Raw genomic sequence first — 26,150 nt, forward strand, 5'->3', positions numbered from 1 at the left:
TAGTCTGCAAAAGACTTACAACTGGGGTGGAGGTTCACCTTCCAGCACAACAACAAACATACAACTAAACATACAGCCAGAGCTACAATGGAATGGTTTAGATCAAAGCATATTCATGTGTTAGAATGGTCCAGTCAAAGTCCAGACCTAAATCCAATTGAGAATCTGTGGCAAGACTTGAAAATTACTGTTCACAAATGCTCTCCATCCAATCTGACAGAACTTGAGCTATTTTGCAAAGAAGAATGGGCACAAAGGGCACTACCTAGATGTGGGTGAAAGCTGGTAGAGACATCCCCAAAAAGACTCGCAGCTGTAATTGCAGTTAAAGGTGGTCCTACAAAGTATTGTCTTGGGGGGGTGCTGAATACAAATCATTTTCTTTCCACTTCACAATTATGTGCCACTTTGTGTTGGTCCATCACATAAAATCCCAATACAGGCATACCTCACTTTTAAGTACACAATGGGGTGTATTTACTAAAGCTGGAAAGTGCAAAATCAGGCTCATTTCTGCATAGAAACCAATGAGCTTCCAGGTTTTATTACCAAAGCTTAATTGAACAAGCTGGGATTAGAAGCTCATTGGTTTCTATGCAGAAGTGAGCCTGATTTTGCACTTTCCAGCTTTAGTAAATAAACCCCATTGTGTACTTAAAAGTAGGGTATGCCTGTAAAATACATTTACATTTTTGGTTGCAACATGACAAAATTTGGAAAATGTCAAGGGGTATGAATACTTTTTCAAGGCACTGTAAAACACATTTAGCTGAAGTGAATATTCACCTGCATTTAATATTTGTTGAATGTCGTATTGTCTACATATACAGTACCCATAATTTTACACCAGGCTGACCTATTACTATGCTGTGAATAGTCATTATTGTGAACAGCCATGAATAGTAGAAGATCACACACACAACTATTAACCTCTTCCCGCCCGCCCTATAGCCGAATGACGGCTATAGAGCAGGCACTTTCGCCTGGGAGGCCGTCCCTGGACGTCCTGTTGTTTACTTCCGCAATGCGCGCCGCCACGGGCGCGCATCAGGGAAGTTCTGTGTTTGCCGTGTCCCCCGGAGACAGGCAAACACAGATTGCTGTAAACTGCCAATCACAGCGGTCGTTTACAGCGCGATCGGCATGTCCAATGTGAGATGATCTCATATGTTAACATATGAGATCATCTCTCAGCGCCACTCTCCCTCCTCACACAGATAGCGTGTGAGAGGGGAGAGATGAATGGCTGCAGTGTTTTTTTAAGTGTAAAAAAAATAAATAAAAAAAAGTGCCCCAGTGCCATCGTCCCCCAGTGCCATTCTCCCCCAGTGCCATCCACCCCAGTGCTACCTGTCCCCAGTGCCACCTGTTAGTGCTATCTGTCCCCAGTGGCACCTGTTGTCAGTGCCATTTGTCCCCAGTGCCATCTGTCATCAGTGCCACGTATAAGTGCCACCTGTTATCAGTGCCACATATTAGTGCCATCTGTCATCAGTGCCACGTGTCATCAGTGCCACGTATAAGTGTCATCATTGCCACGTATCAGTGCCATCTGTCATCAGTGCCACATGTCATTGTCCTGGTGCTCCAGGGCCTTAAAAATTGTAATAGGTAGTCAACAAATTAGATGTGTAATTTATGCTCCTAGAACACGTGATGGCGCTCCCTGCATGTTGGGCCTTTCTATGTGGCCAGGCTGTGAAAAAGTCCCACACATGTGGTATTTTAATACTCAGGAGGAGTAGTAGAATGTATTTTGGGGGTGTCATTTGTGGTATACACATGCCACGTGAGAGAAATAACCTATTACAATGACAATTTTGTGGAAAAAAAATAAATGAAAAATCTTAATTTTGCAAAGAATTTTGGGAAAAAAATGACAACATCAAAAAGCTCCCCATGCCTCTTACTAAATACCGTGGAATGTCTACTTTCCAAAAAGGGGTCATTTGGGGGGTATTTGTACTTTCCTGACTTGTTCAGGTCACAAGAAGCGAGATAGGCCACCAGTACATCAGATGTGATCAATTTTATGTGTTTCGCACCACAGCTTGTAGACTCTCTAACTTTCACAAAGACCAAATAATATCCACTAATTTGGGTTATTTTTACCAAAGACATGTAGCAGTATAAATTTTGGCCAAAATTTATGAAGAAAAATTAATAATTTGCATAATTCTGTCACAGAAACAAAGAAATATGCATTTTTTTTCAAAATTTTCGGTCTTTTTTCATTTATAGCGCAAAAAATAAAAACCCCAGAGGTGATCAAATACCACCAAAAGAAAGCTCTATTTGTGGGGAAAAAAGGACAAAAAATTCATTTGGGTACAGTGTTGCATGACTGAGTAATTGTCGTTCAAAATGTGAGAGCACCGAAAGCTGAAAATTGGTCTGGACAGGAAGGGTGTTTAAGTGCCCTGTAAGCAAGTGGTTAAATGACAGCACACCTCCCTCCCTCTCTCCCGGCAGAAACACAACCAGATGGATTTTCAGTTTGCAGGTACTGACATGACTATTTATCGGAAATCCCAGCATGGCCTGAAGACCAATGTTATGGAAGCCCCATGTATTCATTGTATATTGGTGAAACACAGACTGTAATTTAACAATGAGAAAATATATATCACAACAGTAGAAACATTTGTACATTTTCAAAAAATATTGCAGTGAAAATAAAGAATTATATTTCTATTTGTTGAGTCATACAGAGAGAGCAAAGATGATAAAAAGACACTTACAAGTCACAAATGGAAAAGCTTACAGGTGAATTAGGCCAACCAAACTTTCTCTCATTTAAAGTTGTATCAAATTTGCTGTTCAAGTGAGCAGAGACCAATCCTCCGATAATAACATCTCCCTCCTTGTAATATTCATACTCAAACACTGGCTTTATCAGATTAAGTCTACAACGATGTGTTGATCTCCAGGCCAATGCGACTCCATAGGATGTGACAGGAATGAAGAGTACAGGCAGAAAACAGACACAGAACATCAGAGAACATTTCATGTCACACAGCAGATCCTTTCAGTCACCGGCAGCTCTGCTCAGGAAGAGACACAATCACCGGAGCTTTATACACATCGACTGACACCGATTTACACTACAGAGCAAAGAACAGAATAATAATAACATCAGTCTGAAAATATCACATCTATATCAGTGTAACTGATCTAATAAGGTTGGTTTATTCTTTATTCCATATTCAGTACACTTTCAGTAGTTTAGAATTAAATTTGTTACATTTCAAGATATTCTTCTGTAAAAATATATATTTTTTGTTAATATAACTTTACATCACAGGATGGAAAGTGAATGTCCAGTTGGGGTGAATAAGTTAATGCACCCATCAATTCTAAATACTACAGGGCTGCTTAAATAGCAGTTCTTCACAATACTTCTGAGTTACTAATTTGGACTCATCTCAACATTTTGAACTGCTCTCCTACACCAATCTATAACCTAATCTGGTCCCCCAAAACTTCACCCTCCTATTGATGACCCTACTCTGCAATCGTCCCTAAAACAGTGGGACTCCACCAAATATTCCAGCAGGTTAACCCCTTGCCGACCGGCTCATGCTGATATAAGTCAGCATAAGGGCACATACAGGCATATTAACGTACCTGTACGTTGCCCTTTATGACGTGGCATTGTGGGCAAGGACGGCTCAATAGGTAACAGTTTAAAGGCATGTAAAATGTCCACTTTGGACAGCTGTGTGCCCATGCCTGTGCTGATGAAGCCCTGTAGGGCTAGGTCGAGGATGTGGAGCAGATGGTATTGGCTTTATGTGGGAGAGCATAGTGGAAATTGTTGCAAATCTGTGCTTCCCCCAGAGACTGGGCAGGCTGCCCTGATTTGTCCAGCTGCAAATGCCGAGTGGTGGCAGGCATGCCCTGTGCAGTACAGGAGATGGAGGGGATGGTCGGGGGATGTCTGGAATCTGCATTGGAACACCCATTCATCCTATGTGTGGAGGATTAGCAGATGGGGCAGAGCAGGGAACATAAGCCCGCAAGTGGCGACATAAAAGTTTGGAGTCCAAGATGCCCCGATTGGAGCCACTTGAAACTGAGAGTGTTTGGCTGCTGCTGCATCTGTGAATGACTGATGGTAGTCGTAGAAAGCAAAGCCTCCAACCCTTCAGAGACTGAGCGTGCCGTGCTCAGAATCCACGGGCTGTGTCAGAGGGACGGAGGCAAGTTCTACACTGTCGGCCCATGACATGGATGGGTCAAGCTTAACCCAACTGATCTCAGAGGGAAAAGACAGACATGTGAATGAGTGGCTGTGAATGTGTGCTACTGTAGATGATGAGTGGCCATAACCGTGCCACTGGTAGACAAGTTGCAATGGTGTGCTGCCTTGAAGTTTGTGATGGGGCAGAAAACAAAAGGAAGTAGAGAAATGGGAGCCAGTGTGGGGAGGATCCATGGACCATGCTAGTCGTGTATCGTGATCATATGTAGGTAAATGAGAATGGAACGTGCCGACTCGTGATGGAACTGTGAACTGGAGCATTATATGAGCAGCGAGTGTGTGCCATTGTACTAGTGAGTGGGAGTAGTGACTGGTTGCTTTTGGCAGGTGCCGCGAGGGGGAGGCTGAGCTGTGGAAGCTTGGGAAGTGTGTAAAAGAAAAATGTGTCATTTTGAGCAATGGATTAGAATCAATGGGACGAATTGGCTAATGTGGAGCGTGTATATTTAAGAAGAGTCAGAAATGTAAGAACAAAATGAGGAGAAATGGAGTACATAAACATAGATGGGAAAAAGGTGAAGAAGAATAGCAAAGGAACAACAGACACAGTAAAGAAGCCATATTGTGTTCTGAAGTGTCAAACACTGTTGAGTGGAAATTTAGAAAACTCAAGTGAATACGTGGCAACCGAGGTGAGCCAGGAGGTGACTGGCTAGGTAACCAATACTCGGGTGCCTGTCTGCGCTAAGCAAACACCTGTGGACCAGAGCCCTAGGGTGTACTGGGGCAAGAAGCTGAAGTCTGATACGGCCTAATTAGAAATGTTGGATTCTGTAGTTTGTGACATATGTTTGGCCTGCCAATGCTATAAGCCTGATGTTTAGAGGCCTTGTCTTCGTAGGTGAAGGGAAAATAGAATGTAGTGCAAAGAAACATGTGACAGTGGCTGACGCCTGATGAGCAGCCCAAATCGCATATGTGAAGTGAACATGGTGAAAGGATGCTGCAGAGTGATGTGAGGGTGGAACCCGTGTACCACACACCTGACTCAATACCTAGTTGTTCTGGTTGAGGCTGGGAAACCTAGTCAACCGAGAATCTGTAGGAAAGGTGACATAGGAGTCCAAGTTTTAATCTGGTATGGAATAAATCCTGACCCTCCCCTCACATGTGACTTATTCCCCTGAGTGAAGATGCAGAACATTTTGTGTTTTTTTTTACAAAAGTTTTTTTTTTTACAATTTTTCCTTTTATTTTTATTTTTTGAGAAAACAATGTCCAACCTGGTTCAGGATGAACAACCTGAACTTGACTGACCCAATGGAGAAACTACAAAATGCAGTAAATATGAGTAGCCGGGTTTATTGCCACTGGAAACGAGCTTGCAAAACATGTTGCGAAAAAGTAGCCTCGAAGGGAGGCAAAAAACAAGCAGTAGCGAAAAATGGAACATGTATGGGGAGAACCAAGGCCATGCTAACCGAGTGATATAAATAAATGTGCAGACATTGAAATGAGGCATGCTGAAGCATGTCGGTGGTAGGAGCTAGGGCTGGTTCTATTTCTGTCCACAATGGAAGGACAGTGTCACGGAGACAAAATTTAAGTTAGTTCATGTGAGCAGCCTGATAATAATCTTGAATATCTATCCCTCCTCCTACTGACATGTGGGAAACCAGGTGGGATTGGGAGCATCAGGCTCTTTTACCCTACCACACATAGCTACTAAGGATACTCAACAGGGTTTTCAGATAGTAATTTGGTATGGATATGGGGAGCGCTCTGAATAGGTAAGGAATTTGGGGTAGTATAATTTTAAAGGAGGCCAGTCTACCCACCCAGGATAGTTCCCATGTTGAGAATTGTTTCAGTTTCTCTTTGATTTTCTTTATAAGGGGGAGTAGGTTTAGTGAGGGTAGTTCAGAGGCTTGTGATGTCTTGTGGCTTGTGATGTCAGTGTGATGCCTAGGTATGGGATGCCTTGTTTGCTCCATTTAAAGGGTAGAGCACTCTGGAGAGCACTTTTTCATGAATTGCTGAGGCCGAGGTTCAGAATTAGGGAATTAGAAAAATTGACCTTATAATAAGATGTTTTGCTAAATTTGGGCAGGATTTAATAGGCTGCAGGGAGGGAATCATGCGGATTGGTCAGAGTAAGTATGAAATTGTCAGTGAAAAAGGTCATGGCATATTGTCGTGACTTAAACTGAAAGCCAGTGATGAGGGAGTGAGTCCCAATCGCTTCTGCGTGGGGTTCAATCATTAGATTGAATATGGAGGGAGATAAGGGACAACGGTTTAAAATCTTGAATGTTGTGGACAGTAGACCCAATTTATACACCTGTGCCATAGGTTGGGAATATGGTGCTAAGATGGCTGATAGGATGGAATCCATGAACCCAAATTTTGATAGTACCATACATATATCTCCAATGCACCCTATCGAATGCCTTCTCTGCGTCTGTTGAAAGTAGCAGAGAAGGCGTTTGTGAGCATTCCCCGTGAGTCTGGTCGTGGGTCCCACGGACTTGATTGACGTGGGCATACCCGCGGTCATCTCACGGGGTGGCTGAACTGGGAGATGCCATTGTAAACAGCATCCCCCCATTCTGCCTAGCAACAAGTGACGCTGATCTCTGCTCCATGTGATTGGAGCAGAGATCAGTATTCACTAAAAAAAATCCCGGCCCCTAATAGTTAGTAACACGCCCCCAGGAACACTTAAGACCTACACTGCCACCCACTGGTTAACCCCTTTACTGCCAGTGTCATTTACACAAGAATCACTGCATTTGTATAGCAGTGATTGCTGTATAAATAACAATGGTCCCAAAAATGTGTCAAAAATGTCTGATGTGTCCGCCATAATGTCGCAGTCACAATAAAAACCGCTGATCGCTGCCATTACTAGTAAAAAAAAACTTATTAATAAAAATGCCATAAAACTATCCCCTATTTTGTAAATGCTATAACTTTTGCACAAACCAATCAATAATCGCTTATTGCAATTTTTTTTTACCAAAAATATGTATAAGAATACGTATCGGCCTAATCTAAGGGAAATTTTTTTTTTTAATATATTTTTGGGGGATATTTATTATAACAAAAAGTAAAAAAGAATGCATTTTTTTTTTCAAAATTGTCACTCTATTTTTGTAAAAACCACAGGGTTGATCAAATACCACCAAAAGAAAGGTCTATTTGTGGGAAAAAAAGGACGTCAATTTTGTTTGGGAGCCACGTCGCGCGACCGCGCAATTGTCAGTTAGAGCGACGCAGTGCCGAATCGCAAAAAGTGGTCTGGTCTTTGGCCAGCAAAATGGTCCAGGGCTGAAGTGGTTAAAGACAAAATAATGTCAATTAGATGTCTTGCTAGAAGTTTTGCGAAAATTTTGATATCTGAGTTTAATAACGAGATAAGTCTAAAGTTAGCTGGATTAATAGGGTCTTTCCCAGGGTTAGGAGTTCCGACATGTCCTTTGAGCATCTCCAGGGGAAAAGAGGAGGAAGAAGCTGCCTCAGTAAACACTTTGTTCAAATGGGGGGATAAGATGGAGCTAAATAATTTGTAGTATTTGTTAGAAAATCCATCCGGACCGGGTGATTTCCCATTTCGAACAGTGGCTATGATTTTGTTTGTTTCCTTAGGGGTGAATGGGGCATTTAGCACTTGTAATTGGGGGGTCAGATAGGGATGGTAGCTGTAATTTGTGTAAAAACGCCTCAATGTCCTTTGTAGTGGGTTGGACCTTTTCGGAGATTGTACAGATCTCCATAATATTCAGCAAATTGGTTAGCAATCTCTTGGGGGTTAGTAAACTTGTGGTTGAGGGTAGGGTGGATAAGGTGAGCTATTCTGGATTTGGCTTTTGTTGTTTTAACTCTGTTGGCTAAGAGTTTGCCAGCTTTTGTGCATTGGCATATGTGCGTGCTTTTACATTTTTTAGGAGATTGGAATAGCGTTGTGTCAAGAGAATGCTAAGGTCATCCTTGAGTTTATGAAGATAATTTGAGATAGTTGGTGTGGAGTTATGTTTATTTAAGGCTTCTAATTTGTGTATTTCCAATGTGAGGATATTAGGTTTGGAGTTATAGTATTTTTTCATTCTAGCCCCTTGTTGGATCAAAATGCCTCATATGAATGCCTTATGCACATTCCATACCACATAGGGATTGTTTACTAAGGGAGCATTTGTCTAGAAGAATTCCTGTAGCTTGTTTTTTTATACTTTTTCAAGCTAGTGGGGTCTTGTAATATACATATATTGCAATGCCAGATGGAGACAGCAGGGGAGACACCCTTTCCCTCTAATGTTATGGATGTGGCAGCGTGGGTCAAACCACATGAAGTCATACATTTTTGAGGCTGACACTAGTTGTAGTAACCATTTGTCTGTGACAAAGAGGTCTATACCTAAATAGCTTTGGTGTCTGGTAGAAAATTACATATAGTCTCTCTCTCTGAGGCATGCTGGCATCTCCAAATATCATAAACTTCTTTGCAGTGGAGCAGGTTACGTAGAGAGGAAATGAGACCCAAGGCAGGGGATGGGGTGCCTATTTGTGGGTCCACCATCAGATTAAAGTCCCTGCACATTAGTAAGTGGCCATACTTGATAGAGGTGATACGTTTAAAAAGAAAAAAAAAAACAAAGTTGTACATATGTAGCCAAGGGTTTGATGCAAAAGTTATTACAGCTGTTGTTATTTCAAATGAGTTTGGCTCCCTCTAGTGGCTGCTGGGCTCTGTTAGTATTTTTCCTTAATCCTGACAAGTAATGCAGAAAAGTATTGTGGGAGATGTGGTTTGGAGGAGGAAAGACTCTGTTAGCTGGATCAGCCCTGAACTACAGGACAGACAATGCAATGTGCGCAGAACTGCCTGCTTGGAGGAGTGATAAAAGGACCAGCGGGTCCTGCTTTTCAGCTTCTCTGGATGTTATTTAACACCTGCCAGCAGGAGGTCTTTGTGTGACAAGGAGGGAGAGACTGCGGCCTATACAGTAGAGAGACAGATCGCCCACCTCTGAGGGATCTCAGAGTACAGCTTTGCTATCCTAGCAAGCAGACCAGTTTGTGCTGAGTTGCAGCGTGGTGGCACCATCTCCACCAGACGGAGACACCAGGAGGGGATTCCAGATGGAGCCTCACAGCCATTGGAGTCCATTAGGGTGAGAGGGCACCTGCCCATTTCAGTAGAGAGTATAGTATCGCTGAGTGAGTTTTTTCAACAGACTGCTGGTGAGACTTGTAGTTCCACGGAGAAGAATCTACTTCTTCATATTCATCATACAGCTTATCTCTGGGGCCTTGCCTTTTCCCCCTGCGCTGTAAGGTCAGTACTTTATTGCACTCACATGTAAGGAGGAATCTACAAGTGGTGATATTTCTTCAGTTAAGCAGTCATCCGCATATCTTTTGTTCCACAGTCATTTCTTTTCCTTTGTGGATTTCAAAATACTACCGTTTAAAAATCAGGCTAGCTGAAGATATCTAGATTGAAAAGACCTTTCACCATCTTCCTCTTTTACCAAGCATTGCTGCTCTACTTATAAGTTGAACTCTGAATTATAGCCTAGGGGGAGCCATTGAGTATATGTTAGACTTTACACTGTGTTCTTGAATGAAAAGAAACTTGTACTAAATATTGGATTGTCTGTTGAGGCCTCAGCGGGAAGGTATTTAATATATGTTTTGAAGATATTGAGTACTTATCCCTCTGTACACATGTTTACATATTCTCCTGAAAAGCGAATATAAGGTTATAAGTTCTGTATATCTGCATTAAGTGTACCATTTGTCAATTACAATTTGTGTTTATTCATGTTTTTCATTGTGTTCCATTATTCACTTTAGTAAACTTTTCAGAGTGGTTCAGTGAGTGAAGTTTCTGATTGCTAACATCCTATTTCAGAATGGAACCCAAAGTGTCAGAGGTAAGAGAGGCTCTGCAGAGTCGGGGGAGCCAGTGGGGTATAGCTTCAATCAGCAGCCCTCACGGGGGTACCGCTACATTTGGAGGCCCCCTTGAGATATCCCATCTGGGGCACCCGAGCAGATCACTTGATGCGTCCAGGGTGGAAGAAGTCATGGACACAGCCACTGCCACCGAGTGGAGCCAGGAGTATGGGAATAATTTGAAACAAACTACGGTTCTGAGGCTACAAGGAGTTCAGTGGTTTGATAGAGAGGTACGACAGTTGATGAGAAAGGCTGTTCCAGAAAAGGGGTCCTGCTTTCTGGACCTGAAACATGACTTGGAGGAAGATTGTACCTATGTCCTCCTAGAATAGAAAGAGAGTGTTCCAGCAGAGTTCCAGAAGAGGTTGTGAGCCCAGCCAAAGGCCTGGATTGCCATGTGATTCCAGTACAGTTGCCAGTGGAGACTGGTGAGACGTCCCCTGAGTCATCACCAGGGAGCCCTGTTGCAGGTAGTCCAACTGCTGGATGTCTACATGCAACCGGTCCAGCAGCAGGAAGCCAAATGGTAGGGATGCTTCCTGCCTCGTTCTGTCTAGACATGAAATGCCTAGTTGGCAGCCTGATACAGAGTCACAACAAGTGAGGGATATCGGAGGTACCAACTTTCTCAGACCATGTTCCCAGACTAGATGGAAAAGAAGAATTTGATAGCTGGATGGATCAGGCTATGAAATCCATAGAGGAGTGGAATGTGTCGAGAACAGTGGAAAGACAGCGCATCAGTGAGATTCTCCTCATTCCAGCAGCGGATGTCATCAGAAGCTTAAAGGGGGAAAACCGGAGTGTGAGGCCACGGACTATATTGAGGCTCTCTACGCAGTTTATGAAAGGGTAGAGAAGCTATTTGATATGATGTACAAGTTTGAACATATCCATCAGTAGAGGGGGGAGAATTTGTCTGAATATATCACCCGGGTGGATCAAATCCTGCAACAGATCCTCTTAAAAAAAGGTATCGACCACCGGGAGGCAGACAGAGTCCAATTGGATTGGATCCTACAAGGAGCCAGGCCAAACCATCCTATTGTGCTCCGATTGCTCTTGAAGGGTACCCGAGAGGCCCCTTCTTACCCCGAGCTGATGGGTTGGTGAGAGAAGAGGAGACTCTCCTGGATGAAAAGAATCAGGAGGCTTGACTTGCAGTAAAAACCCCTTAGAAGAGTGAGAAGAAAGTCGCACAATCGGGTCAGGTGGATACCAGCGTGGTGAAGACTCTGAGTGGGGGGACCTCTATAGTGCAATCCACCCCAAAGGTTACTGCTGTCAAGTCATCAGAAAGTGGAGCTCAAGTTCAGGAACAGGTACAACAAGCTTTGTTAAATGTGATGGAAGCCCAGGCCAAAGCTCAGGCTGAGCGGACGGGCATTCCAAAGTGCTACAAGTGTGGTTATCCAAGACACTTCAAAGCCCGGTGTCCACAAAGGGAAGTGAATGCTGAACTGTTGGAGGAGTTGCTGAAGCTATAAAATAAATTGCTCAGAGGTCAGCCGGCGGGAAACTCCAGGGGGTCTCAGTGATGGAGCCAACTGAGAAACCCAATGAGAAGCCCCAGGAAACAAAGGAAGAGAAGAGCCAGAACAAGGCCGCAGAAGAAAAGAGTGGCCTGATCATTGCGGTCTTCCCCACAGTCAAGTAACCCAGCACTGGGGTCAGGGAGCCAGGTGCAGATGGTAAATGCTTTACCATCACCTAGGGCCACAGTCAGGTCCTATCAGAACACTCCTAAGAAAGTTTGTCAGTCTGGTCTAATCAAAAATGGTGTGGCGACACCACCTAGGGTCACTGTTAGGTCCCCACAGAGTGCCTTAAAGAAAAGGAATTGTGATCTTAACTGCACTCAGTATACTACTGCCAGTTTCCTGGAAAAGTTAGTGGCGCTGTCCCCGATTGTGCCCGTGCAAATAGAAGGCCTCAATACTAAAGCTTTACTATGTACGGGGGCCCAAGTCACGTTATTATACTGAGATTTCTATGACAAACACCTGAGCCACATTCCCCTACACAAGCTGGAAGAACTCGAGATCTGGGGAATTGGAACTGCTAGATTCCTATACAGATATCCTTTGGGCCAGAAGCTGTCGGGAAAGAAGAGTCTTTCGATGCCTTGGCTGTCATGTGTCCCAGACCACCTGAAGCTGTGTGAAATTACATATAGGTGGGAACTAATTCCAAATGAGTGAGAAGGCTGTTATCATCAGTACTGAGCAAAGATGGATCCACTAAAAACAAAATTCACCCGATGTTACTAAAAGCTTGTCGGCGAGTGGCAAGAGAGAAGAAGGCCCCTAAAGGAGGAGTGGGGCAGTTGTGGAAGTTGGAAACAAAGAAAGGGTTCCACAGTCGAGGGAAGTTGCTCATGTGAAGGCCATCATCAAGTTGACTTGGGAAATAGTACAGGAATTGGATTCCCCTATAACAACATCCGAAGTAAACCAAGCAATAAAAGAAACAACAGGAGGGAAAAGCCCGGGCCCGGACGGTTATAAAATAGAATATTATAAGGAATTCGGGGGAAATTTTGTCACCAAGGTTATGTGCATATTTAAATGGCCTAGGTATAAAACATGGTTTGGGTAAGGAAGCCTCTCTAGCAGTTATCTCCACAATATTGAAAGAAGGGAGTGAGGGTATGATGTGTTCAAACTATACACCAATCTCATTGTTAAATACCGACATAAAATTATTCGCAAAAATACTAGCTACTAGAATGAAAAAATTAGTCCCGAACTTGGTCCACCCAGACCAAGTGGGGTTTGTGGGGGGCCGAGAGGGAAGGGATAATGGAGTGAGGACACTATTGCTTCTCCAGAAAGCCCAAGAGAGCAGAATCCCCAGTCTTCATTTGTCAATAGATGCAGAAAAAGCATTTGACCGAGTAGACTGGGGATTCATGCTGGGCACGTTGAAAGAAATGGGATTTGGTACCCGAATCCTGAGCTGGATAAAGATACTTTATGAGTGCCCAATGGCAGTGGTAAGGGTAAACTGCAACTTGTCTGACCCCTTTAGAATGTACAATGGGACTAGACAAGGCTGCCCACTGTCACCCATACTGTTCGTGTTGACTTTGGAACCACTGTTGGAGACAGTGAGGAAAAAACTCTGATATAGGAGGAATTGAGCTTGGGGAAGAGGTACATAAGGTAGCTGTATTTGCGGACGATGTCCTATTTTATGTGACAAAACCTAGAATCTCCATGCCAAACTTGGTAAATAGTATCAAGCAGTATGGAGATTTATCAAACTTTAAAATAAACTAAAAAAAATGGAGGTTTTAAATGTCAACACGAGCAGTGGGGAAGAGCAGGATATCAAGGGTGAATTTCCCTTCCTATGGAAGAAGGAAATTAAATATCTAGGTATAAAGTTGGAAGCCTCATTAAAGAAAATCTATGAGATAAACTATATCCCCCTACTTCATGAAGTAAGAGAAGATGCGAAAAAAATAATGATGAAACCATTGTCCTTGTTTGGCCGGATAAATGCCCTCAAGATGATCATACAACCAAAAATATTATACAAGTTACAGATGTTACCGATATATATCCCTCCTATCTACTTTAATACTATTAAACATCTAATAACCAAGCTCATTTGGAAAAATAAGAAGCATAGAATAGCCTTAAAGGTATTACAACTGGGAAAAGAGAGGGGAGGTCTAAAAGTACCGGATTTTAAAAATATTTTGAATCTATAGTATTAACATGGGTGGTGGAGTGGACAAAATTAGATAATGAAAAGAGATGGGTGGCAATAGAACACAGCTCCACGGAGACACGATTAGGAAAGGAAATATGGATACCCCCAAAACACAGATCACTCGGACCGACAACACTTGCACTCACAAAAAACGTTTTTAGAATATGGGATGGAATTCACAAATATAATAAGTGGAAATACAGCTCCCCATTAATGGCATTGAAAGAAAATAACTTATTTCCACAGGGGAAGAGCACTATGGGAGGACACTGGATTAGAAGAGAAGATATTCAATTGAGGCACATAATAAACGTGGGTAAAATAAACACGTTAGAAACACTACAGGAGTATATGGATATAGATGGATATAGATGGATGGAGGTACCTCCAGCTCAGACATTTTGTCTCATCAATGCCACAACCATTGAGAAGTGGAGAAGATCTTAACGTCTTAGAGCGGATGTGTGAGGGCAAAATAATAAGAGTAAATATCTCACAGATATATAAGATGCTGGGAGAAGTGGATGAGTCGGAGGTACCTATATATATAAAAAAATGGGAAGAAGAAATATGGCCACGAGGGGAGAAACAGAACATAGAAAAAATCTTGCACTTAACACACGGGACATCGAAAAATCTTAATACAATAGAAATGAATTACAAAAGCCTTGCTAGATGGTATAGGACACCAGACAAGATGAGGAGATACCAGGAAGAGCAACTCGGGATGTGCTGGAGAGGTTGTGGACAGCAAGTGCGGCACATATCTGGTGGGAATGCCCAAAAATTAGAAAGTACTGGAGAGAAACATTAACTTTAATAAAAATAATAACAGGAACTCAGGTACTAGAAAATCCATGGACATGTCTCTTCCATGGTACAGACACCCCAACTCAAAAGTACAAAGAAGGCCTCATAGGAAATGTAATAAACGTAACAAAGAGCTTGATACCAAAAAATTGGAGACAGGTGGAAGCCCCAAAATTGAGGGAATGGATAGGAAAAGTAGAGGATATGTATAGAATGGAGGGATGGGAAGAGGATGAGGAGAGTGGGAAAAAGAAATTCCGAAAGAAATGGGAACAATGGAACTTTTTAAATTAACGAAGAACTATAAAGAGGTAGTAGGACTATAGGAGGGGGGGGGGGGGTAGGGTGCATATATATGTATATTATGTTCTAGATTTTTTGTATGAGAAAAAAAAAACTTAAATAAAGATTTAAAAAAAAATAAAAGTTGACTTGGGACCCACTGGGTCCCTTTGTGGTGAGGGAGCCCGTATGCAGGTGAGTGCCGCCACCCCTGTACTCCCCAAAGAAGCCAGGGATTTGAAGAATGGCTAACAGTTACAGATGGAGTTTCAGCGATGTGCAGGGGTCTTGTTCCCTGCCTGGCAGAAAAGGATAAAGTCTCAACTGATGAGATGGGAGAAGCTGTTTTCCAAAGAAGATTTTGATGTGGGATGTGCAAGAAGTGCCCAACATAGAATTCGGTTTCTAGAAGACAAACCCTTCCGAGAGTGGGCCAGGAGAATACCTCTCAGTGACCTGGAAGACTTAAGAGAGCAGCTGGTAGAGTTGAAAAGGTCAGGAGTCTTTCAGGAGTCCCTATTTTTGCTTTATGAGGAGTTTATGGGTAATCTCCATTAGCAACTGGGAATATTTGTATATAGATGTATATATAAGTTTAGGATAAGAAATAAATAATGTGTATAGTAAATGGTAGGTTAATTTGGCTGGATGTGAGTAAATACATGAACAGACTTTTGGCTTGAGTATGTAATTCAATTAACAGTTCCTTTTGGCTTACAGGTATGCTAAGTGTGTGTCAGGGACATGCCCTGCTGTTTACCTAAATTAATATTCAAAGGCCCAGGAAAATATACCATTTGAGTGTGTAGTCAGTACGGGGCCAAATGAATTTGCTAGACAAAGGCTTGTGTATTCTTCTTTGCTAATCAACCATTTATCAAATTTAAAAGGGTGTTTGATATGCTTAAAATATTTCTTTGATCTGTTCAGGAATGGACAATTTACCCCAGCTATGACTGTGCATAGGTAAGTGCCCCATTCAAGAGAAGACTTCCTCTTTCATTAAGTTGGCTTCAAACTAATTATCACTAACTCATTAACCCAAAAGAGGAGGTGCTATTGAGGGGAAATTAAGTTATAAGGAAATTGACCAATCTTGGAAGACATACAACCGGGGGAGGAGAGGGCAAACCAATCAGTGGGTCCTGTGCAAGTCAATGAGAGATGGCCCTTTATTAGTGGGACTCACACAAAGATAGATGGTAGATGAAAACTGACCTGGGCCCAGGACCACGATAGGTAATTATCATATCATCCCCTAGCACTTAAAGGTATACCTGCTCGTCATATGTCTAGTTTTTTTGTTTTCTATTGTGATGAATACAATCTGTATTCTTGTATTTTAACCTAGTATTTACTCCCTTGCTTAAGACTATAGATATTTTATGTGTATTAGATAGACCTGTAACTTACTCTAATAAATGCTATTATGTTAAAGCTTTTTCTTCTGGGCAAAAGAACTCTTATTTAACCCATATAATATCTTGTGATTAATAAATCAGAAATATAGATTTAAAGGTTAACACTATGCATCCCCCATCAGGGTAGTAAGGAAGAAAAATGGGTCATTACGCATGTGTATCAACTACCGGACCCTGAATCAGCGCACCATCCCGGACTAGTACAACTCACTCCATATCAAAGATGCTTTGCAATGTCTTACTGGAGCTAAGTGGTTGAGTGTGCTTGATTTGAAAAGCGGGGGCTCTTGCAACCTTTCAGCGTTTGATGTAAAGGACAGTAGAGACGTGAATCTTGTAGAAGTACTGGTGTATTTGGATGACATCATTAGGTTCAAAGAAGAGCACATAACTCGACTAGAAAAGGCATTCTCCCGCCTCCACGAGGAAGGACTAAAGTTGTCACTGGAAAAATGGCAGTTCTACAGAACCTCTGTCACCTATTTGGGCCATTTTGTCTCTGCAGGAGGAGTCGCCACAGATCCACAAAAACTGTGGGCTATCACCACCTGGCCCAGACCAAAAACTTTAACTGAGTTTAGATATTTCCTGGGATTCTGCTCCTATTTCTGACAATATGTGGCGCTAAGATTGCTTGATCCCTTAATGAGTTGTTGCAAGTGGTCACAGGAGATGGAGTAGATGGAGTCAGACCCAAGAAGAGTGGTGTCCGCAAAAAAGGACCTCTCCATGTGAAAAAGTGTTTTGGCAGTTGAAGAAGAGTCTCACGGAGGCCCTAGTTTTGGCCTACGCTGACCCTGGCCTGCCTTATTAGTTGCATGTGAACGCTAGTAGAGAAGGATTGGGATGAGTACTGTATGAGGAACAAATTGAAGGACTGAGACTGATGGCCTATGTGAGTAGGAGCCTTACCTTATCAGAGAAGAATTATTAGTCCACAAATTTTTGGCACTCAAGTGGACCGTGGTGGATAAGTTGAGAGACTATTTTATGGAGCTGAGTTAATTGTCAAGACTGACAACAATACCTTAACTTACATCTTAACCTCAGCAAAACTGGATGCCACAAGTGGTTAGCAGCTATGTTAGGGTTCCGGTTTAGTCTGAAGTATCGCCCAAGAGTTGTCTCGCAGGCCTCATAGGAAGAAAGAAGACCCAGAGGGATGGAATTCTGTAACTGAAGGAGTGTGAGCCCTGTGTCAGGGCCTGGACCAGAAGATAAAAAGAGGAGTAGCTGCTGAATACATTGGGGTTCACCCTTCTGTGATACCAAGATGCTACTGTGGATTGATACAGGTGAGAGGAGAAGGCCTACCCCAACTGACAAAGATAGATTTGAAGAGAGATCAAGAGCAGGACCCATTGGCTCATTTGGTGCTGCAGGCTGTAGGCTTTGAACAAGCAGGGTCCCAGACTGTTGCTGATAAGCCCCATAAATGGAGCAAAGACTCTGCACAGAGAATGGCACGGTTGCAAATCAGAGATGGAGTGTTATAAAGCTCTTGCCCGTCTGGACAAGGAGGAGAGATGACAGCTGTTTTTCCTGGAAAAACATCACCCTTTCTTAAAAGAGTTCAAGTGGGTGGAGTGTGTAGCCAAGGGGTTGCTACCATAGTTATTACAGTTGTTATGCAAATGAGTGTGTCTCCCTCCAGTGGCTACTGGGACCTTTTAGGATTTTTCCTTATTCCCAACAAGGAATGCAGCAAAGTATTTTGGAGTTATAGTTTGGAGGAGGAAGTTACTCTGTTAGCTGGATCAGCCCGGAACCATAGGACAGACGATGCAAAGCATGCAGAACTGCCTGCTGGAAGTAGTGATAAAAGTACCAGCGTGGCCTGCTTTTTAGCCTCTCTGGACGCCATTCAACACCTGCCAGCAGGAGGTCTGTGTTTGACCAGGAGTGAGAGACTGTGGCCTATACAGCAGAGAGCCAGATTGCCCGCCTTTGAGGGATCTCGGAGTACAGCTTTGCCATCCTAGCAAGCAGACTGGTCTGAGCTTCAGAGCAACTGGAAGCCCCTGCACTTCAGCCCACCGGGAGTTGCGGAGCGGCAGTGCCATGTTCACCAGAAGGAGACACCAAGAGGGGATTCCGGACTGAGCCTCAGAGCCATTGGAGCCCATTGGGGTGAGAGGGCACTTGCCCATTTCAGTAGAGAGTACAATATTGCTAAGTGAGTTCTTTCAACAGACTGCTGGTGAGACTTGTAGTTCCACAGAGGTGAATCTACTTCTTCACAGGCATCATACAGCTGAACTCTGGGGCCTTGCCTTTTAACCCTGCACTGTAAGGTCAGTACTGTATTGCACTCACATGTAAGGAGGATTCTACAAGTGGTGATATTTCTTCAGTTAAGCAGTCATCCGCATATCTTTTGTTCTGCAGTCATTTCTTTTCCTTTCCCTTTGTGGGGTTACGCCCTTCACATCACCCCCGCTGTCTCCTGGGAAACACACAGATCACAGAAGATAGCGGGGACCATTTACTATGCGCAACGGGACTCATGAATGCGCAGTAGGGTACTGGGAAGTGAAGCCGTAACGCTTCACTTCCTGATTCCCACCCTAACATCATATTGTAGAATGGAACCCAAGGTGTCAGAGGTAAGAGAGGATCTACAGAGTCGGGGTAGCCAGTGGGGTATAGAGTCAATCAACAGCCCTCACTGGGGTACCACTACAATGTAACCAGTGTGTAGGGTTGCACGTTAATGTCACAGTTAGAATGATGTAACGCCCTTCCATGTCTAAGATGGAGTCTTTGAGTCGAAAGGTGAGGGATTTGCGTATTGTTAGGAGTACTCCTCTTTTTTCTTCTTGGGTGCAGGCCAGGAAGATGTTAGAGTAATCACTATGGGAGCATTGGGGAGTAGCACCAAGTTGTAAATGGGTTTCCTGTATGATCAAAATGTCTGATTTTCATTTAGTCGCTTCTGACCACATAGAGAGGCATTTCACTGGGGGATTTAGGCCACTGGCATTTAGGGAAAGGCATGCAATAGTCATGGTGATTGTTCTATTTGATACAATGTGGAATGTAGTGTGTTGCTCACTTTTGTTGTCAGGGAGCTGGTGGTGGGTTTCCTGGTAGTGTGTAATGTAGTGTAATGGGCGTCGGATCAGACCATGTGGCGATGCTCCTGTTGACCCACATATTGATGTGGCATGATGGTTCAGTGGAGAATGGTTCATCCAGTGTTAACTTCCGAGTAGCTTTATCATGTACTGTGTAACGAACAAAAGACAGGAAAACAAAGAATGTAACAAAACATTGACAGATTGAGTCAACATTGAAGTGTGTGCATGAATAGGTCAGGGAGCAGCCTTATGTTGGCATAGTGCCCAGGAAGGCCTTCAGCTTTCCTAAACGTGGCCATTAGGGATGAGCCAAACACCCCCCTGTTCAGTTCTCACCAGAACATGCGAACAGGCAAAAAGTTTGTTAGAACACACGAACACCATTCAAGTCTTTGGGACTCAAAGATGAATAATCAAAAGTGCTAATTTTAAAGGTTTATATGAACGTTATTGTCATAAAAAGTGTTTTGGGACCTGGGTCCTGCCCCAGGGGACATGTATCAAGGCAAAAAAAGTTTTAAAAACAACCGTTTTTTCGGGAGCAGTGATTTTATTAATGCTTAAAGTGAAACAATAAAAGTGTAATATTCCTTTAAATGTTGTACCTGGGGGGTGTCTAGAGTCTGCCTGTTTAGAACTGTCTGACAGCAAAATTATATTTCTAAAGGAAAAAAACTCATTTAAAACTACTCGTGGTTACAATGAATTGTCGGGTCCAACAATACTCATAACAGTTCATTAATAAAAACGGCATGGGGATTTCCCCACAGCGGAACCCCGAACCAAAATTAAGAAAAAAATGTTTGGGGGTCCCCCAAAATTCCATACTAGGCCTTTCAGGTCTGGTATGGATATTAAGGGGAACCCCGTGTCAAAATGTAAAAAAATAAATGGCATGGGGGTCTCCCTCAAAATCCATACCAGATTCTTATCCGAGCACGCAACCTGGCAAGCCACAGGAAAAGAAAAGAGGAGGGATGAGAGCGCCCCCCCCTCCTGAACCATACCAGACCACATGCCCTCAACATTGGGAGGGTGCTTCAGAGTAGCCCACCAAAGCACCTTGTCCCCATGTTGATGGGGACAAGGGCCTCACCCCCACAACTCTTGCCCGGTGGTTGTGGGTGTCTACGAGCGGTGGGCTTATCAGAATCTGTAAGCCCCCTTTAACAAGGGGACCCCAGATCCTGGCCTCCCCCGGTGACCCTGCCCCTTCTAACACACGGGACTTCACTATGGCTTTCCCCGTGTTATCGGAGGGGGTGGGGTCATGCCCTTCCATTATATAAGAGCCGTCATCTGAACAGAAGCGTCACACAGCAGGAGACTCCCATTCAGGTGGATCGTCCAGAGGACAAAGCGGAGAAGAAGAAGACAGGGGAAGATGCCAGACGAGAAGACCAGAGGAAGAAGCGGAGGAAGATAGAGGAAGAAGTGGGAGAAGTACAAGATGGAGGAAGAAGAAGAACACCAAAGGAAGACCAGAAGAAGATGGAAGAAGAAGCGGGGAAAGAAGAAAAAAATTAATAAAGGAATTGTCAAAAAACGTCTATTGTCTTCTTAAAAATTTGGCTACTTTTTTTGTGAAATGGTAGGGCTACATTTGTACCCCATTACCAATTTACACGGGGGTGGGATCTGGGGGTCCTCTTGTTAAAGGGGGTTTCCACATTCCGATAAGCCCCCTGCCCGCAGACCCCACAACCACCGGGCTACCCCAAAGCACCCTCCCAATGTTGGGGGCATGTGGCCTGGTACGGTTCAGGAGGGGGGTGCTCTCTCTTCCCCCCTCTTTTCCTGAGGCCTGCCAGGTTGTATGCTCGGATAATGATCTGGTATGGATTTAAGGATTTTTTTTATTGTGGTGCGGGATTCCCCTTAAAATCCAGACCTGAAGGACCTGGTATGGAATTTGGGGGGACTCCCATGCATTTTTTTTTTTAAATTTTGGTTCATGGTTCCACTGTGGGGGAATTCCATGCCCTTTTTATCAATGAACTTTTAAGAGTATTGCCAGGACCGACAATTCATTATAGCCGTGAGTACTTTTAAATTACTTTTTTTTACTTTAGAAATGTCATTTTGCTGTCAGACTGTTCTAAACATGGGAAACATGCGTCACTTTACAGGCATACTATAGACTATAGTGTCTGAACAGATCATTATCTTTGATCTTATCAGATCTATACTAGTGTCCCCAGTAGTTTAGGTGTTCCCAAAAATGCAGCATTAGTGGGATCAGCCCAGATACCTGCTATCACCTGCGTTTAGCCCCTTCGCCCAGCCCAGCCCTTCCAAGTGCAGTATCAATTGTTCACTGTCACTTACAAAACACAAAACATATAACTGCAGCATTTACAGAGTCAGGCCTGATCCCTGTGAACACTAATGCCGCGTACACACAATCGCACATTCCGACAACAAAATCCGTGGGATTTTTTTCCGACAGATGTTTGACCAGAATTCAGGTGGAAACAGTTGATTTTACGTCACTTGATTTTTATTTGCTGTTTTTCACAGAAGATCTCTATAGATCTATTGTGTACCAAAGCAATTTGTATTCTGGTCAATTCATCGCCACTAATCCCCAGTTGACCCTTGCCAGAGATTGGAAACCTATTACAGTTTCCAAATGTAAGACTTTTATGGGCCTATCCCTCCTCATGGACATAACTAAAAAGAGTGGCGGTCATATTGGTCCACTGACCCAATTCACCATAAGTCTATGTTCTCTTCTTCCATGGCCAGAGTAGAAAGGACTGGCCCCGAAAGCCCACGGTCTCTCAGAATGTGGGTCTCAGCAGCCAAACCGTCAAATTCAGACTGTGTAAAGCAGGATGGTAGATTGGACCCTGTGAGAGCAGATCTGGCCGGAGAGGGAGGATCCATGGCCTGCCTACTGCCAACTTCATGATCTCTGCGTACCATGGTCGCCTGGGCCAAGCCGGGGCTACCAAAAGGACCGACTTTGTTTCCCTCTTGACTCTTCCCAGAAACTGCGACAGAAGCGGGCACGGGGGAAAGGCATAAATCAGATTGTACTGATCCCTGGGAACTGTCAGAGCATCTGACCCCTGAGCAAGTGTATCTCTTGTTCTTGACACAAATTTGTCCAGTTTTCTGTTGAACCTGGATGCAAATAGATCTACGTCTGGAATACCCCACCTGCGACATATGTCCAAAAACACGTCGGGGTGCAGAGCCCATTCTCCTGGGCACAACTTCTGGCGGCTCAGAAAATCCACCTGCCAATTTTCCACTCCTGGAATGAAGACTGCAGAAAGGCATGGAACATGCTTTTCTGCCTAGACAAGTATGCGATTCACCTCTTTTTGCACTACCAGACTCCTGGTACCGCCCTGGTGATTGATATAGGCCACTGCTGTGGCATTGTCGGACTGAACCCGAACAGGGAGACCCCGCAGTCTGGAAGACCACCTTATGAGAGCCATATAATATGATATATATATAATCTCCAAGACATTTATGGGCAATAGCTTCTCGATCGCAGACCATTTCCCCTGCGAGCATGTCTCCTCTAACACTGCTCCCCAGCCTGTCAGGCTGGCATCTGTCGTAATAATCTTCCATGGAAGAGGAAGAAAGGTTTTGCCTTTCAGCAAATTCTCGGTTTGTAACCACCAGATGAGACTCCTGCGTGTCCCTGGGGATAGACGCATAGGAAGATCCAAGCATAGGGGCTTCCTGTTCCAAGCCGCAACGATGCATCTTTGCAGAGGCCTTGAGTGGAACTGGGCAAATGGAACGGCCTCGAAGGAGGCGACCATTTTCTCTAACAGTCTCATGCATAACTGAATGGGGGAAGATCACCTGCCCAGAATTAGGCGCACCAGATCCCCGATGGCCAGGGCTTTTGGCTTGGGAAGAAACACCTTGCCCTGAGCGGTGTCGATAAGCATACCCAGGTATTCCAACCTGGTAGCAGCCTGTTGGGACGACTTTTCTAGCTTTATAATCCAACCTAGGCGTTCCAGGTGTTCTAGTGTTCTGGAAACACTCCATGAGAAGCAAGTCGTCTAGATAAGCCATGACAGCTATACCCTGAGCTCTTAGGTTTGCCAAGAGAGGGTCCAGAATCTTTGTGAAGACTCGAGGGGCCGTAGCGAGCCCGAACGGCAAGGCCACAAATTGAAAATGGTGTCGCTCTACCACGAACCTTAGAAACCTTTGGTGTGCGTAAAAAATTGGCACATGGAGATATGCATCCTTGATGTCTATTGATGCCAATAACTCTCCCCTTTGCAGGGAGGAGACCACAGTGCGAATTGACTGCATTCGGAAGGACCGGATGCGTAAAAACCGGTTCAGATCCTTCAGATCCAGGATAGGTCTGACACTTCCATTTGGCTTCAGAACGGTGAAGAGATTCGAGTAAAACCCTGAACCCTGTTCTTTTGGGTCCACTTCTACTATCACCCCTTGGGATAGTAAGTGATCTAAGGCCAGAATTAGCGGTTTTTGCTTTACTGGATCCCTGGGGATCCTTGACCTTAGAAAGCGAGAAGGTGGAATCTCCTGAAACTCTAGCTTGTAGCCCAGAGATACCGAAGAGATCACCCACTTGTCCCGGATCTCTTCCCACCAGGCTTCCGCAAACTGCCGAAGCCTTCCCCCCACTCGGCCGAGCGGGGGGCGCCCCTTCACAAGGAAGCTTTTGGGCTCTGCTTGGCAGGCTTCCGCCCCCAAGTCTTTTTCTGCCCTTGGGCCCGGCCCTGAGCCTTTCCTGTAGGGGAGGGTTGAGAAGGCCGTCGCCACTACTTAGAGCTTGATGCTCCGGGAGAGAGAGAATGCCTAAATGACAGACGTCTGCTCTTTTTGACTGGAAGGAGAGTAGATTTACCCCCCTGAAATTTTTTGGACGAATTTGTCTAATTCTTCTCCAAACAGATGTTCCCTTTTAAACGGGAACCCAATCAAATGCTTCTTGCATGATAGCTCAGCTGCCCAATTTTTAGCCATAGGGCCCTTCGCATGTGTACCAACAGGAGAGATAAACGAGATGCTTGTTGGACAGAATCCAAAATCGCATCAATCATGAAACACAGAATATGAGGTATTTCTGCATAATTCTCCACTTCCTCACTGGGAAGGAGGCCAAGTATCCGCTTAACCTGTTCCTTGAGGAACTGACACAACCCCACGGCTGCGACTGTAGGTTGCACTACAGTGCCAGTCATGGAAAAGGAGGCTTTTAATAAAGTTTATCAGTTGGATCCTTAAATAGCTGAGCATTATCCAACGGACAGGTCAGGTTTTTATTCACAGAAGAAACAGCCGCATCGACAGATGGGACCCCCCATTTCTTGGTGAAACATTCCTCCAGAGGATAATGCATAGAAAACCTTTTAGGAGGAGTAAACAGTTTATCGGGATGTCCCCAATCCTCATACATCAATTTATTCATTACGGGATGAATTGGAAAGGAAAAAGCAGTCTGTGGGACTTTCCTGACTCCTAGGGAAGAAACAGAGGAAGTGGCGACTTCAGCAGCAGGCATTCTGAATGTGGTACACACCAATTCAGTATAATACTGCACCTGTTTTATGAGCGCCTGGGAGGAGGGGACTCTCTCCTCATTCTCTGATTCCTCCGACTGCTCAAGATCCCTGTCCCAAGATAGGGATCTCTCCTCATTGTCAGAAGTGTCATCTGAAAGAGGAATCTCAGCAGAGGGAGGGGATCTACCCATTTCCTGCTATCTTTCAGGGAAGCAGAAATAAAATTCATGATTCTCCCTTCAAAACCCTCCAATGTAGCCCTAAGGGAGTCCTCAGTGACATAAACCGGGGCTGGGACATTAGGAGAGGCTGCAAAACCTGACAGGGGCACTGACTCCTCCTGTGAGGCTGGCTCCAGTCTTGCAGGGGGGGGATGGTAACTTACAGGGATTTTTAAAACCCCTGGACCTAGGCGGTGATTTACCAGTGCCCTTGTTACCTCCCCCTGAGACCCTCTTACGAGGAGACATAGTCCTACGCTACAAAGCAGAGGTACTAGTACAAAGTGCAATCACTGTTGTGCTAAAAGTCTCACAATAACATATATATGCTTAATACTGCACAACCTGATGCTGAGTAGGTGTCTAAGGTCTGCCTGGATCCCATTCCTTGGGATGCTTACTGCCCACAGCTCCTGCTCCTGTGTCTCTCACTTACAGTCCCCTGACGCTCTGGGCTTTTAAAACTGTCGCCTGGCGCCTGCGCAGTACAGCGCCGTGCACACCAACGTGCACGGCTCACAACCACACTCCCCCCTCCTCCATTAGCCCGGGAGCACTCTCGGCGTGCGTGCACGAGGACCGCCGGAATCCAGGGGGGGGAAAAGGAGTCTCATCAGAGTTGCGTGGGACCCCCAGACTACGAGGGACCCCTGTATTACCTTGTTGTGGCAGGGACTGCAGTGGAGACGTGAGACCTCTGGAGAACCAGGCTTCACTGAGCATGTGTACTGAAAGGCATGTAAGTATGCATCAGGCTGCTCTTACTCCCTCTAGTGGTGGAAACCAGGTAAGACATACAACTACTCACAATGAAGAAATCCATCATATAATTAAAATATATAGGATTAACTTCCCTTACCTGTCCTCGCCGCAGGAATTGCTGAAACAGACAGATTCCAGCCTTCACCCATCATGGCGGGCAGAGTTAGCCA

General features: G+C 44.3%; 1 protein-coding gene across 1 annotated transcript in view; it reads right to left on the reverse strand.

Annotated features, from left to right (window-relative positions):
• The window catches only part of LOC143941274 (taste receptor type 1 member 3-like), a 72,151-nt gene extending 68,966 nt beyond the window's left edge, over positions 1-3,185 (reverse strand). Inside the window, exon 1 of the mRNA XM_077463310.1 lies at positions 2,742-3,185. Coding sequence (XP_077319436.1) covers positions 2,742-3,010 — 269 coding nt within the window. The 5' untranslated portion in view covers positions 3,011-3,185. The remainder of the gene's footprint in view (positions 1-2,741) is intronic.
• Positions 3,186-26,150: the final 22,965 nt, after the last annotated feature.

Source organism: Lithobates pipiens, unplaced genomic scaffold (assembly GCF_037356315.1).
Source record: "Lithobates pipiens isolate NorthernLeopardFrog02 unplaced genomic scaffold, aLitPip1_a1.2 Scaffold_3, whole genome shotgun sequence".
NCBI lineage: Eukaryota > Metazoa > Chordata > Amphibia > Anura > Ranidae > Lithobates > Lithobates pipiens.